Source organism: Nilaparvata lugens, chromosome 5 (assembly GCF_014356525.2).
Source record: "Nilaparvata lugens isolate BPH chromosome 5, ASM1435652v1, whole genome shotgun sequence".
NCBI lineage: Eukaryota > Metazoa > Arthropoda > Insecta > Hemiptera > Delphacidae > Nilaparvata > Nilaparvata lugens.
The window spans coordinates 33,446,381-33,462,716 of NC_052508.1; the positions used below are offsets into that span (position 1 = coordinate 33,446,381).

At 32.9% G+C, this 16,336-nt stretch overlaps 1 protein-coding gene across 7 annotated transcripts in view; it reads left to right on the forward strand.

The window, feature by feature from the left end:
- LOC111055348 (apoptosis-resistant E3 ubiquitin protein ligase 1) overlaps positions 1-16,336 on the forward strand; it is a 205,746-nt gene that overhangs the window by 136,630 nt on the left and 52,780 nt on the right. For 5 of the 7 annotated variants that reach the window (XM_039428203.1, XM_039428204.1, XM_039428205.1 and 2 more), the window contains 2 exons: positions 2,183-2,388; positions 3,186-3,254. In XM_039428203.1, the coding sequence (XP_039284137.1) occupies positions 2,183-2,388; positions 3,186-3,254 (275 nt within the window). The remainder of the gene's footprint in view (positions 1-2,182; positions 2,389-3,185; positions 3,255-16,336) is intronic. The other 2 variants (XM_039428206.1, XM_039428207.1) reach the window with 1 other exon arrangement.

Here is a 16,336-nt window from a genome sequence, read left to right on the forward strand (position 1 = left end):
TGTCATGCTGCTTTCCGATCCGACTGGGGTGTTGGTAGTACAGGTGAGGCTTGCCGTTGTCTGTATTACTGTCATACAGTCATCTGCCTTTATCATCTACATGATCGGAGTGGAATCAACTTTTCTCATATTATCAGTATTCTGTACATTTTTATTGTCATACATATTTGTATTAATTTTTCTTCTCTTTCACTTGTGTATTGTACTTTTTATGATTTTTTTTGGTACTCGCTGCCAGCACTCAAACCCTTGGTTTTGCAGGCAGCGCCTATTATGTTATTTTGTGTAACAAAGTTTTTATTTATATGAATACTCTGATTGTCTATCTTGCTTAACTTTGTTTTGACATTTATCATTGTTTTGTATTATATTTTTTGTATTATATTTGAAATACCGATCTACGGTCGTGAATTTTTTAGTAATTGTTTACATGTCAACGATCAAAAGTCATTTTTGTCAGAATAAAGGTTTTTTGTCAGAATCGGAATGCTGCATGATAGGTGTGTTTCCGGCTTTATTCGGGCACGGCGCTCAGTTAAGGATGTGCAAAGGCTAAATATAAACTTTCTACTGGTGATATTTTTCAAAGTTTTTCGATTTGTATATCTTAATCTATCAAAATGAAAACGTTTCTCAGGAAAACATTTATTTTTCGATCATTACTTTTTGAGACATGAGCGCCTAAAGTATTAATTTTTGGGACAGAAAATTTCAAATTTGGTAAGAGATAAATCAATGAGATTTAGAGGATAAATTCTTCATGGTATTGTTCATTGTTTAAAACAAAAATCTTTTGAAAATATCGGCTTTTGAGAAAGATATTCAATTTACCAAAAATAGCTCAACTGAAAGTTATTTCAAAGTTTTGTCATTTTTGGTAAATTGAATAACTTTCTAAAAAATTGATATTTCCAGAATTTTTTGTTTTACTCAATCAACAATACCATGGAGAATGTATCCTCCAAGTCTCATGGATTTATCTCTTACCGGATTTGAAATGTTGTCCCAAAAATTTAAACTTCAGGCGCTCATATCTCAATAAGTGATGATGAGAAAAAAAATGTTTTACTGAGAAAACTTTTTCATTTTGATAGCTTGATGATATACAAATCGAAAAACTTTTAAAAATATCATCAGTAGAAAGTTTATTTTTAGCCATTGCACAGCCTTAAAAATCGGCACATTATAATGAGGAGCTTTGGTAAAAGGGCTTTGTTATCTTCAACTTATAACTATCACAAATTATTTTCACTTAGTGAAAAACATGTCCGGTTTTCCGGACTCTACATTATTCTTTAAGATCAGCTGCCTAACACCTAACTGACTAACTATTGTCTATTGCTCTACTAAATATATTGCTGTTCTTTGTTTCTGTATTGGTTTACAGTTCAAAAATATAACTATTAGATGTGGATTTATCCTATATAATATTAAGGGCTGGCAATAGAGGCTCTTCTTGCCTCTCTCTTTAATGGCTACCCTTAGTTCGCCGTGTAACATATTGAGAGCGCTGAAAGCACACCAACAGCCGCTCTATGGTTTACTATATTTTAGCTCGTTGCCCCAGGCCTCTGTTTCATGAAAATTTAGAAGTCCTGTAAAACAGGAACAGCTGATTTTATCGGCTACATTGAACATGTAATTGGAATGGTGATTCTCCTTTATTACAGGACTTGTAACTTTTATGAAACAGGCCCCTGGACTCAAATAAGTCGAGAACTTTATAGACCCCGGAGTTTAGAAGATAAAATCGTGACTCAGAAAGTATATTTAGACCCGAGCGCTTATTTCAGTCCTGGACTCTGTAAGTCCAGAACTTATAGATCCCGAGCTCGGAAACCGCCCCTAAATGAATAGAATAAACAGAATCTTACTTTTACTTACAATGAAATCAGTAGGCTCATAAATTTAATTTGATGCTCGAAGTAAAGTTTTTATTTATGCTTTTAGACGGCTGTTCTATCTTAGTTGTGTACAAAGGCTTGAATTAATTGTTGCTTGCGAATGGCGCAATTTGTGTAGGGGTTATTTGTTCATGCTTACGGCTGTATTTTGTAGTAGTCATGGGATATTACTTCTGATCCGGTCGATGATTAATTAAATAGTTAGTATGGTGACACACTTCCAATTAATTCTGTTTTCTAATCACTTTTAAATCTTTGTTTCGATATTAAATTTGCAGGTAGCGACGCGGCAATGGTGCATAAGAATGTTCGTAACCATAATATTTGCTACGAGGCACGTCTGCTGAGTTACCAGGGAGAGAAACTGGCCAAGGCTAGGAAAGTCCTTGTCTACGTCTCTCCCAAACAACTGACTATCAAAGAGTTCCTTCTCAAGTTCATACCAAAACGTCTAGTCACTTTTCGCCTTTGCCCTTCCACAAAGGTAAGTAAGTACCATAGTATTTTTCAATCTTATGTTGTTAATTATTCATTCAAAGAGTACAATCCATGCATCTCAAAGAGTACACCATTGTATAGCTTTATCAGATTTTATCGAATAAATTAATTCATTGACACAATTATTGAGAAGTACATAAAAGAGGAAAACAACATAAGCTCAACAAACCAAAATGCAACTTTTTTTAGAATTAATTGGCCATCGAACCTAAGCTTCATCACTGAGCTATTCCAAATTATCAACAGTCATAGTAGCTTAGGGCTTAAGATAAAGAAATTAATGTAAAAAAGTATGGATTGCAATTGGATGATAATGATGGATAGTGTATTTCGTTTGAAACTTTTTTAGTTGTATAAATATAAAAGAATAATGGAAAGTGATGACAAAATGACGATAGTTATGAATTCCAGCCCTGCAGTTTCTACAAAGAAAATATCGTGCGTTGAGGATGATCAAGGAAAAACAAAAGAGGATTCAAAAGCAAGTTCTGGCATGTCACTGTTGTTGAGAGAAATATAAATTTATGTTTACAAGAGATTAAATTATGATAACCTGAAAACAATCAAAAGCTATTAGAGATAGTCCTTGTCTCATTTGGCCTGGAGAAGTGAGTTTAATAATCGAAAACGTCAAGGAAGAAATTGATGAAAAGGTTATAAAAAATGGTGACGGTGGCTTGACAGAAGTGGTGTACTGTCCTATGTGTCCTTATTTCCCCTTATCAATAGAAGCGGTAGCCAATTGTTTAATTCAAAAGCATTAATAAAATTATTTACTTGCAGGTATGCTTGCAAGATAAATGGTATTATCAAAACAGGAAAACGTCTCGTTCACCTTGGAATTTATTGAAAGTGAGTGGGGGGCATAAGAATTATTGTGTTTTTGTTTGGGATACAGTTACAGGATAGTTGGGTGTTAATAACTGTATTCACAGATTGGTTGGCTCACGTGTGCATTAGAACGACAAATATTGCAGCAATAGTGTCGCGGCGACAGTAGTGCAATAGCTATTGTCGCGGCATTAAAGCGATATGCATGGCCGCCAATCACTACACTTGGCACAATCATATAGCGCCTACCGTACCAATCGATGTTGTTGCTGGCTTCCTGCATGCTCATCATTTGTTGTTGTTGATGTTGTGATTGGCAGTCTTCTATGTTTTGTTTTTGTTCAATCCTTGGTCCTCCAGCAATACTCACTATAGCTGCTTCAATATATTATGCCGAAATTGGCGTTCATCTATCACATCAAACTGAATACCTCAGTAAGACTTTCACCTGTGCCAAAATTTAAAAGAGTTTTTCTTATGCTGAAGGAGTATATGAAACATGATAATAATATGAGTATTGTATCGTTTTCTAAAATGTTTTTCTAAGGGAGGTCGCCTTAACCTACAGATCATATATTCAGGATGTTCTGCTTTGTATTCATAGACAAAAATCATATCCATAAAACTTGAAAATTAATCATTCGGTTTTTTTTATTTGAATCTTGAGAGCTCAGTGCATTTTTAATGAAAATCCTATCATGGTTTGGTGGTATCACAGCATCAAATTCCAATACAATAAACAATCTCATTCGTTCTCTATTGATTGAAGTGTTGAATTCTATTAGTTTTTGCTGCATAGGTTATATTTTTGCGGAATAACTAGTCAAATCAATTACTTTGAGCTCAAGAGATTCAAATATTGCAACAGTGATGACTTGTAAAGTAATTAATTTAACACTATTGAAGCACCCAATATCATTTGTTATCACATAAATATTGTCTTTGATGTTAGTAAATTTATGCGTTTTTGAGCACCATAAAATTAAATTTTAGAATAGTTATACCAATTGGACTGAGTTTTGTGAGATAATTTGACACTTCTCTATAACACAATAGGCCTACACAAACTCAATTTCGTGTATCCAATATCAAGGATTATTCAATTCATATGTGTGAAACCAGTTGAATAAATCATTCCGTGTTGCAAATATTCATGTGAATCTTCAATGTATCCCATCCAACGATTATGAAAACCTCTATCTTTCAAGAATATTTCTGATAGGTAGTTTTCATGTGTTTCTTCTTCTTTTATACTTATTGTAATGATGTAATATAGTATTAAGTCCAGGGTACTTGGCGCATTGTTTCATTTTGAATTTATTTAATTTCATTTTACATCTCGTTATTGTGTTGTTTCTATCTAAGCAGCAAAGCACTGTCAAAATTGCATACAGTTACTATTGTAGTTACTATTGTTATTACTATTGTATTCTTGGAAACTTACAAGTAATTTGAATCAGTTTTTTGTTCTATAAGTGAAAAAGTGTAATTTTGTATTATGAGCAATGTAACATAAATACATTTGGGACATTTTGTAACATTTAATTTGGAGTTTCGTTTAATAATATATATTCATTATTAATTAGCATTTGAACAAATGCGATTACTAATCTATTTCCATCTGTAGACTTACTGGCCGCTTGGGCGCTATGGCTTCGTATAAAATGAGCGCTGCTATCCAGAGATTGTCAGTTTGGTGTAAGGGTAAGCATTCCTGACTAGCAATTAGGAGGTACCGGGTTCGATTCCCGGGCTGGCAAATATCTGTTGGATAGTAGCTCTTATCAAATTTCCATCTAGCTTTTAACCCTGTTGTCAATATTTGCAGTAGAAGAAGTCTTCGGGGTGATTTGCAGCATTCAATTAGTATTTTCGTTTAATAATAATCCACATAAATACTTTGAGCGTAAATATTATTTATAGTGTCACCTGGTCATATGGGACATATATATGAATCATATATTTATCTCATATTGATCAGGATTTTAGTTTCAAATTAAAAAAGTTCAATGAACAGTGTTTTTGTCTTTGAACAATCTTTGTCATCGACAGAAAGATTGTTTATTTCATTTGTTGTCAAAATTAACGAAGCTTCTCTTTTGTTTCCAATAACAAACGTGCCGCTTGTGCGACAGATAAAAATATGTACTTGAAATGGCTTTCATGTTTGGCATTGACTGAGTTTATATTAATACCCAAAATTTAACTTTTGGTCGGAGAGCTCGTTCGTTAGGACTGTGAGTCAAGTCCTGCTGATCCAGTGAAAAAGGCTAGATTTCGTTTCGTTTTATAATACAGTTATTCTGTCACAGATCGGGCAGTTTAAAAATAATTGTATTGTTAAGGGAGACGGGTTCTGAGCCTATTCATTGGTTCAGTTAATATTTGTTCTTTTAAAATACTAAAGACGCGATTAAACCAGTGGATGCCAAAGGGGGAAGCCATTTCAAAAATGTAGGAGACTACTGAATCATTGTCCTTAAAATTTTCATAGCCACAAAGATTGGATCATCATTAGCTGCAAGCGAGTGTTTTCCCCATTAATTCATATCAATCATGGTTTTATAATAAAATTAATCTTGTTTTGTTTAAAAGTATATATATATATATATATATATATATATATATATATATATATATATATATATATGTTAAAGACTCATTAAAGTTCTAGTTATTCTGTTCTCTTTCGTTATCATAGTTCTTTTTCCTCCCTCACATAATTGGTGAAGGCACATCGTGCTTACATATTTGGTGGAGGCTTCTCCTGCCGTTCCACATCCTGCTTACATATTTGGTGGAGGCTCAAGGGTTTTTAATCCAGCTTTTAAAATTTGGACTTTTCTGGTTCCTCATTGAAGATTCAATTTTTGTGGTTGCATTTTCCATCATTTATCACATTTATAAATATATGTTTTTTATTTCAGTGAAATTATGGGTCAGGTAGTTGAGTTTAAACCTTACGGGACTGTAGAAACAGCTTGTAGGATGAATTTCGAGGATTTTATGAATTAGAATATTTCCAATTGTGGAACAATAATGGATTACTAATAACGGATTTTAACGGATGGTGAATGATAATTATAATTGAACAGATTTTGAGATTCACGATGTTGGAAAATTTACGATTATTGATTGTGAGATTTTAAATTGTAAAAGCTATGACAATTGAAGATTTTGTACGATTGCAAGATTTATTATCAATTCTTATTGGAGAGAATTAGATATTTATGATGAGATGAGAAATTGATGATTATTAAGAAATGATTGAATAGGGAATTCATTATTATTGAAGAGATTTTGAGATATGGAGAATTTATGATTATTGAAACCAGATTAATTGGAAATTTATTATTTATTATTGAATAGAATTGGATTGGAACAGATTAACAATGAAAAAACAGACATTTACTATTACCGAAATTTTTTGATGGAAAAGATGAAGAATTTGATATTGATGATTTTTTCAACTATTTTGAAAAGGTTGCCTTGGCCAACGGCTGGGATGAAAAGGATAATTTATTATACTTGCGGTTTTGTTTTAAAGGAAGTGCTGAGAAATATTTTGACACTATTGAGAACGATTTGACTCAACAGAACAAATTTGAATATATGCCAGTGAAAGAAAAATTGGTTAATTTCTATCGATCTCCTCTCAAATTATTGTGGAAACTAGAAAAGGAATAAGATACTTGTAGCATGGAATTTGAAGAAGATGGTAGAGATTTTGTAGCACGAGTCTTATCCCTATGTAGAAAAGTAGATTCGAATATGCATGAATCTCGGATTATCAGGATAATTTTAAGAGGTTTGTCTTCAAATATATTTGAAAGAATTATAATGTTATCAAATAGTACTATTGTAGAATTGTTTAAAAATGTTGAGAAATATGAATTATCATGCTAGTATTTGAATGAGTGGAAATTTGGACAGGTGCAAGTAATTGATGATATTATGGAACCCGAATTTGAAGTACTATTGGAAATCGGAAATGAGTTTGAAATTGAGAATCGTTTTGAAAATGCTATTATCTCTGATTATTTTGATTCTTGTAATTATTTTGTTTCAAATGAAGTGGATGTATATTGTCATGTTACATGTAGTAACTTCGAGATTGAAAATAGGTTGGATGAAGTTATTATTTGTGATGATCGTGATTTGAATGAGGAAGATATAATTTACAAAGAGGATACAGATATGGAAATGATTAGGGAAGAATTATTGGATTTATCGGAAAGTGACTTGGATTTTTCTTTTGCGATTGATAACAGGCCGTTTGAAAATTTTGTGAACTCTTGTATGCGTAATGATTGTGCATCTAGGGAAGCTACAATGCATCAGAATGTTAGTCTCGTGAATAATAGGACTAATAGAAAAAGAAGACGTAAGAAATGTAAAGTTTGTGGTAAACATAATCATTCTACGCGGAATTGTTTTTACAACGTTAATTATGCTTATCGGGTTTATAAAAGGATGCATAGAATTTGTGAAAAAGAAGGCTATGATATTAGAGTGTGTTGTTTTGATGGCAGAAAGTTTTCGGAAAATGCTAGATGTAAGAAAGCATATTTTACTGATAGGACACAGGAGTTTAGTACTAGGCATATTGATGAAAATTAGGGATGGGTATCGAAAGACAAAACATCGATGTTTTTTCATCCTAACATCGATAAGTGAAAAACATCGAACAGTAAACATCGATGTTTTTAAACATCGTTTATCGCCCTACGTTTTTATGGATGATACCAGGGGGTGGAAGCCGGCCAATTACTCTTGCAGAGCTTGAAGCCAGTTTGACGCCATCTTGCGATAGGAAAAATGGGCGCTAGATTCAAATTGGGCCTTCTCTTATAGCACTGCAGTAGTAGTTTGTAGTTGTTCGGAGAAGACTATACCAAATACAATGCAGCCTAATTGATATTATGACATTGTCGGTGGATATAAATGAAGCTTTATAGATATTACACAAAATAATTCAGAAGTGGATTTTAAAAAAATGAATGTTAGGTGACCCCACACGCAAGTTTAGATCCGAAGTTCACTTCACCTGCCTTAAATTCCTGCATGCATTTGTATAATTCCATTACCTACTCACTTTTGTATTTCACTTGAGATCATGTGAGATCATGAACCTAACCAACAGTAAGATATCAGTAACAGTGGAAACCACCAGTAATTTCAACCTCCCAGTAGGCTACAATGGCCTCCATATAATACACAAAATTGGTACAGCTATTCTATTTTTGTCAGGTATCTATGTATATATGGATTATTTGGCTGCATATTTAATAGTAATACTAATAAAATGTTTGGTCGCATCAAAGACACAATTTTGGGACTGAAGTTCACTTTACTTGCCCAGTTTATTGTCTTGTGAACGGAGGGGGGTTGTTTCTTCTCTTCTATAATATTTGCTTAAGTTTACTGCTATCAATTCATCTACCGGTATTTGAATCCTCTATTGGTTGGGAGCTTTTAGTGGATTCGTTCATTCAAATGCACAGATTATCATCATTATCTAATTGTCACCTATTTTAGCAACTAGCAACTACGAGCCAGGAACTTCAATGAAAAATACTAATAAAATTCAACTTCAGGTTTATTGAACTCTAAATAGGTAGAACGAATTAATAAAAGTAAGGTAACATGTCAAATTTTCAAACAGAACAAAGTTATTCAGCAATCGATTCAGGTCAAGAAGACATAATCAATTTTCAATCTACACATTTTGGGAACCTGCTAACTTGCTGCATTTTAATTCGGGCCTCGGTCATTCTATGTTGCTAAATTTTGAGCTATAATACGAAGACAACAAAAGTTTGGCACTTGCCATTTTTACAATTCAAATTTCGACTCTTCAGAAACACACACATACAATTTAAGAAAACTCACTATACTGGTACTCACACGCACAAATAATTTCCTGGTTCCACTCTCACTAACAATATTAAATTTTGTTTCCTTTTTAACTACATAAAAATTACTGATAACTAAAAAAACTTTTCAATATGTCCCTCTGGATGGGCAACAGACCCATTCAGAGGACCGAGGCTCGCGCACCGTTACATGATTTTCCGTTCACGTCTCAATACCAACTGTGGCCTTTTCACTGAAAATTATTCCCCCTCCACGAGCGTTGAACATAACTTCCAGTGGAAAAGCCAAAGCTGCAAAAAGGTCAATGGTCGTACAATTCCCAAATACAGTAGCTTTTTCGACAAGAAATTGAAACTGCACTTGAAAAATGCACGAAAATTGCTTTAATTTCGACAACTAAGCAACAAGTTAGCAAATTCAAACAAGACAGAGTCAATTCTCAGACAAAACGCAGGGTTCAACATACAGTAAAAATCAAAGTTCATTCCAGTTCAAAAACCTGGAAAATAATAAGATACACATAAAAAAACTACAATACTACCCTCTCAATATCACACTATTACAGTCTTGAAATTTCTAGTTGTTTAGAATTGAACAAAATTCATATGACTATTATCAGAATAAAATAGCAATTCGATAACAACAATAAATTTGAAGAGGGTGAACTACATCAAAGTTAAGTGTAGACATGGCTTGCCACATTTTTGGTAAATTCTTCAATCACCCCCAAAGTTGACAAATTATTCAAATTGATGAATATAAAAAATTGTTTCTTCATACAAAATTAATTTTCAAGAATATCTAGCCTACTATTTCAAAGAAAAATCATTGACTTTTTCATAGTAAACAAGTAAGAGTGTTCCTTTATAGGTTAGCTGCAATGAACATGATAAAACTAATAATAACCTGTGAAATGTAACATCAGGTGGCTTTTTCGATACACGATTGGTACACCCATATGCAGTGCATGAAGATACCATGATTAAAATTTCGAAAATTGTAAATAAATAATTGAAAATCAGCGAAAAATAGCTTTTCTTCATAAGAGCATGTACTTTCTTACCTACCACAAGATGGCTGCTGTCCAAAAAAGCGGCTTCTGGTAGGAGGGGTGAGGATCCACTCCTAATACTTTATCCTCCTTGGATGATACTATTAGTCCAGTCAATATAGACATAAAAAAAGGGGTGTGCTTGCAATTTATATTGTAGTTCTGATTTTTTAATATATTATTTGGCTGCATATTTAATAGTAATACTAATAAAATGTTTGGTCGCATCAAAGACACAATTTTGGGACTGAAGTTCACTTTACTTGCCCAGTTTATTGTCTTGTGAACGGAGGGGGGTTGTTTCTTCTCTTCTATAATATTTGCTTAAGTTTACTGCTATCAATTCATCTACCGGTATTTGAATCCTCTATTGGTTGGGAGCTTTTAGTGGATTCGTTCATTCAAATGCACAGATTATCATCATTATCTAATTGTCACCTATTTTAGCAACTAGCAACTACGAGCCAGGAACTTCAATGAAAAATACTAATAAAATTCAACTTCAGGTTTATTGAACTCTAAATAGGTAGAACGAATTAATAAAAGTAAGGTAACATGTCAAATTTTCAAACAGAACAAAGTTATTCAGCAATCGATTCAGGTCAAGAAGACATAATCAATTTTCAATCTACACATTTTGGGAACCTGCTAACTTGCTGCATTTTAATTCGGGCCTCGGTCATTCTATGTTGCTAAATTTTGAGCTATAATACGAAGACAACAAAAGTTTGGCACTTGCCATTTTTACAATTCAAATTTCGACTCTTCAGAAACACACACATACAATTTAAGAAAACTCACTATACTGGTACTCACACGCACAAATAATTTCCTGGTTCCACTCTCACTAACAATATTAAATTTTGTTTCCTTTTTAACTACATAAAAATTACTGATAACTAAAAAAACTTTTCAATATGTCCCTCTGGATGGGCAACAGACCCATTCAGAGGACCGAGGCTCGCGCACCGTTACATGATTTTCCGTTCACGTCTCAATACCAACTGTGGCCTTTTCACTGAAAATTATTCCCCCTCCACGAGCGTTGAACATAACTTCCAGTGGAAAAGCCAAAGCTGCAAAAAGGTCAATGGTCGTACAATTCCCAAATACAGTAGCTTTTTCGACAAGAAATTGAAACTGCACTTGAAAAATGCACGAAAATGCTTTAATTTCGACAACTAAGCAACAAGTTAGCAAATTCAAACAAGACAGAGTCAATTCTCAGACAAAACGCAGGGTTCAACATACAGTAAAAATCAAAGTTCATTCCAGTTCAAAAACCTGGAAAATAATAAGATACACATAAAAAAACTACAATACTACCCTCTCAATATCACACTATTACAGTCTTGAAATTTCTAGTTGTTTAGAATTGAACAAAATTCATATGACTATTATCAGAATAAAATAGCAATTCGATAACAACAATAAATTTGAAGAGGGTGAACTACATCAAAGTTAAGTGTAGACATGGCTTGCCACATTTTTGGTAAATTCTTCAATCACCCCCAAAGTTGACAAATTATTCAAATTGATGAATATAAAAAATTGTTTCTTCATACAAAATTAATTTTCAAGAATATCTAGCCTACTATTTCAAAGAAAAATCATTGACTTTTTCATAGTAAACAAGTAAGAGTGTTCCTTTATAGGTTAGCTGCAATGAACATGATAAAACTAATAATAACCTGTGAAATGTAACATCAGGTGGCTTTTTCGATACACGATTGGTACACCCATATGCAGTGCATGAAGATACCATGATTAAAATTTCGAAAATTGTAAATAAATAATTGAAAATCAGCGAAAAATAGCTTTTCTTCATAAGAGCATGTACTTTCTTACCTACCACAAGATGGCTGCTGTCCAAAAAAGCGGCTTCTGGTAGGAGGGGTGAGGATCCACTCCTAATACTTTATCCTCCTTGGATGATACTATTAGTCCAGTCAATATAGACATAAAAAAGGGGGTGTGCTTGCAATTTATATTGTAGTTCTGATTTTTTAATATATTATTTGGGTACATAAGAGAAGTCCAGAACCAATTTCTTCATGCAAGATTTCCTTGTGCTAGATACAAGATAGCCCAAACACCTCGTATTTTCGGCTCATTTTCCAGTTTTCAGCTATTTCTGCCAAATCTCTCCCAGAATATATAATTCTGAAAAAAATGAGATCACTCGGAACTCTCTATCTCCAATGAGTACTTTGTTATAAATTTTCAAAAATGAGTAAAATTTGAAGAAAAAATCAATTTTGATGAATTATAGTTTTTAATCAACAATATCTTCCGATTGTTACAATTTAGATGTATATTTCAAAATCCCTCTAGGCGTATTTTTGTGCTATACAATCTGAGATCAGGTAGAGCGCTCTATGTCATATAGATTTCCAGGTAAACCTGACAACAATGCTCCTTGTATTGTGGAAAACACCTAATTTTCAGCTTCAACCATCATCACACCATCTACTTTGTCCTCACATTGATATTTCGCACAATGACATAAGTTCATGGGTAAGAATCACCCTTTAGATGCACTTAATTTCAGTATTTCCTAGTAGAGGCACGCTTAAGGACACCTCAAGGATCAAAATTTCAAATACTTATAATTTACTTTTGACACAATGTTCAGATTTCATCGTACTACACTTCATTTTTCTCGGCTCGCGAAGGCGGTTCAAAATCATGCATCAACAGTCAAATTCGGTCAAAAAATAGAAAATTTATTGTTGAGTGTAGGTACTTATTCATATTCAATACATAAGAAATGGCCAATTTCTATATTCAAAGCTATGTATCTCGGTAACCCCTTATTATAAAAATTATTACATGATCTTGAAATGTACAATAGAATTTTCTATTTCATCTGGTGTAAACAATTCATGAAAAAATATGTTCGTAAAGTGAGATTTGATTGTTGAAAAAAATCCGGAAATTGTAGATATTTTTCTCATATTAACGGTTTTGGCATTTCTATGATAGCGAAAAGTGATTCAAGATGGATTTCAGGCAACTGAGCTCGTAGAGGATGAATAATTTATCTACAATTTGTAATCAATCGTAAGTTTCTATGACGTATCAGACTCGTTTTAGAAACTCTTGATCAACAGTAAAATTACGAAACAAATGTAAAAACTGAAATCGCCATTTTAAAAATCTTAACTTCCATACTGTTTTGGAATCGAAAGTATTATTTATTGGAGTGGGTAGAGGGGGACAATTTTCACATTCTCACTAGATTTGGAAATTTTATCAGAAGTATTTCACAAGACATGCAACTTTGAATATAGAAATTGGTCATTTTCTGTGTATTGGAATATGGGCTTAAGTACACTCAACAATAAATTTTCCATTTTTCGACCGAATTTGACTTATTATGCATGATTTTGAACCGCCGTGACGAACCGAGAAGGATGAAGTGTAGTACGATGAAATCTGAGCATTGCGTCAAAAGTTATGTGTTTGAAATTTTGATTCTTGAGGTGTCCTTAAGCGCGCCTCTCCACTAGGAAATACTGAAATGAAGTGTATCTTACGGGTGATTCTCATAGAACATAATCTCAAGAACTTATGTCGTTGTGCGAAATATCAATGTGAGGACAATGTAGTTGGTGATGATGCTTGAAGCTGAAAATTAGGTGTTTTTCACAATACAAGGAGCATTGTTGTCAGGTGTACCTGGAATATGAGATAGATCGCTATACCTGATCTCAGATTGTAGTGCACAAAAAGAGCTTCTAAAGTGACTACAATTTTATCTGGAGCTATTGTTCCAATATTTCAACAGTTACTAACTGGAATCACACAGCAATTTTGGACTTGTGGTATTCAAGTAACAGTCTTTAGAATAATTGAAGTCAGGTTGTGACTAGAAAGATACATCAACTCTAGTTCACAAGATTTGTCATCTTCATGGTTTAGTCTGAAACCTCTCGGGATATCCTTGAGGATTCGGTCTTGAAATTTCACCCTAAGCTAATTTTAGCAATCATTGATACTCATATCGCATTCATTCATTTCCTGATAGAATTTTTTAATATGGATATCTGCACTCCTTACAATACGAGGACCTCTTTTTCAGAGCTAGATTAATTAGTGTTAAACACATGTTGAGGAAATAATTGTAGTAAGAAAAAACTCTTTCTTCCTAAGAAACGAAGAATCCGACCTCTTATTCAATTCTAAATAACTAACTATCTAACCTTGACACGGGCCACAGAAGTAATGTAAATCTTCAAGAGTATCCAACAGTCTCACATAAAAATACAGAGAGCCTGATTGAAAAATAAAAATAGCGATCTGCAGGAAATCAAAACTTATGCGAGATCTTTCACAAGAGTGATCTATATTCACAAAAAACACTAAACAGAATACTACACTAAATATGATAGAGATAATGATTGTAATTCTGTTACTGTTGCTTATTGCTCTCAAGATAATCCTCTTCAAACAAAAAAAACTTGTATCAAATTAAAAAATTAGAATTGTTTTTACTTTTAAGTTGGGAAAAACATCGGATGACCGATGTCTAGGTAAAACCATCGATAAGTGAAAAACATCGAACAGTAAACATCGATGTATCGATACCCATCCCTAATGAAAATGTTATAGACGGCGGTCCATAAAATATTGATATTTCAAGGAATGAATTAGGAAGTTGTATAGTCACTGAATCAGGTTTTACTTTTGAAGGTGTTAGGCACAATGGAATATATTATGTTAGAAGAAATTATTCTAATACTGATGATGAGAAGTATTCAATCTTCCATAAACACAAGATTGATCTTGGAGATATTAAAATGAATTATAGCCAGAAATGTGGATCAGCAAATGGTGTTGAACGGAAAATTTCGGACTCATGTTTAGAGTTGAAAAGTGATGTAGATAATAAAAATTTGGTTAACAGGAGGTATGAATCAATTATCGATAAAGAAGAACCAGGTCATGAAAATATTATATTGAACCGATTGCAGAAATAATGTGAATCAGTGATTTGTGTAAACAGTGAAGGTGAAAATACTGAGTCTGATCTGAATTCAGGAGCATCATCTAGGCATAATCATTTTCTAAATGATATGAAGAATAATAAAATTGAAACTGATGGAATTTTTGTTGATGAGAGTTCGGTCGAAAAATATTATGACATTTCGGATATCTTATTACAATCAGGTAGTGAGAATGTTTTAGAAGACGTGTCCCAGTTGAACAATAATAATGAGAAATCAGGCCTGCAAACAAATCAATCGAGAATAGAAAAGCAGACTCAGCGACGAATGTATTACAGAAGAAAATACTGCTTTTAGAATAGATGCATTCAGTTAATTTATGGTCGTCAAATGTACTACATACTATGAAATTCATGAATCGATATCTAATATTTGGAGAAAATTTGTGTCTAATATGAACAACGAGAACTGATGCTATGTGAAGGAAATATTGAACCACAATATGGTTAATGATACGAGTAGAATAAGATAATTAGAATAGTATTTTAAATGGATGAAACTATAATTTTTGATTGTTTTGATAATATGAATCTTTAGCTGCAAGTAAGGTTACATATACCTAGGATTACAGGATATTCAGCTTACTTTGTTGATTCAGATAGCTGGATTAATTACTCTTTTCCGTAATATTTGTAGTGTATAGTGAAGATCATCGAGGTGTTATTAATCATTTTTAATAATAAAATCATGATATTTTGGGGTTCCATGGTTGAATATGGATAAAGGTCATTAGAAGGATTTTATCATTGAAAGTGGGAAAGTTGAGTTTTTTTTTATATTTAGAAATACAATTAAATTTTGGATAAATGTTATTTTTTTTATTTTCTTCAAGATTTGATTATGGCCAGTCTATTAAAATCATAATATCTTGGATTTTTTTAATATCACATTTCAAACGCCACATATTATAGCGTTTTATTGTAACAGCGCTAGCAGACTAATGTTTTTTCCTCGCTTAGCCTATAGCTTCTAGTAATGCTATAATTTAATATCGTTGTCCGATTACTCGGTATGCGGCGTATCTTGATTGTTAGACTAGAAATTTCATAAAAATTCGGAAAAAGTCGATTTTCGAAAAAAATTTTATTGCAGTTTCATATTTTCTTAGCATAGATTTTAACAATGCGATAATTATAATTTTGTTTAGGGCAAAGGGTTCTGAGATA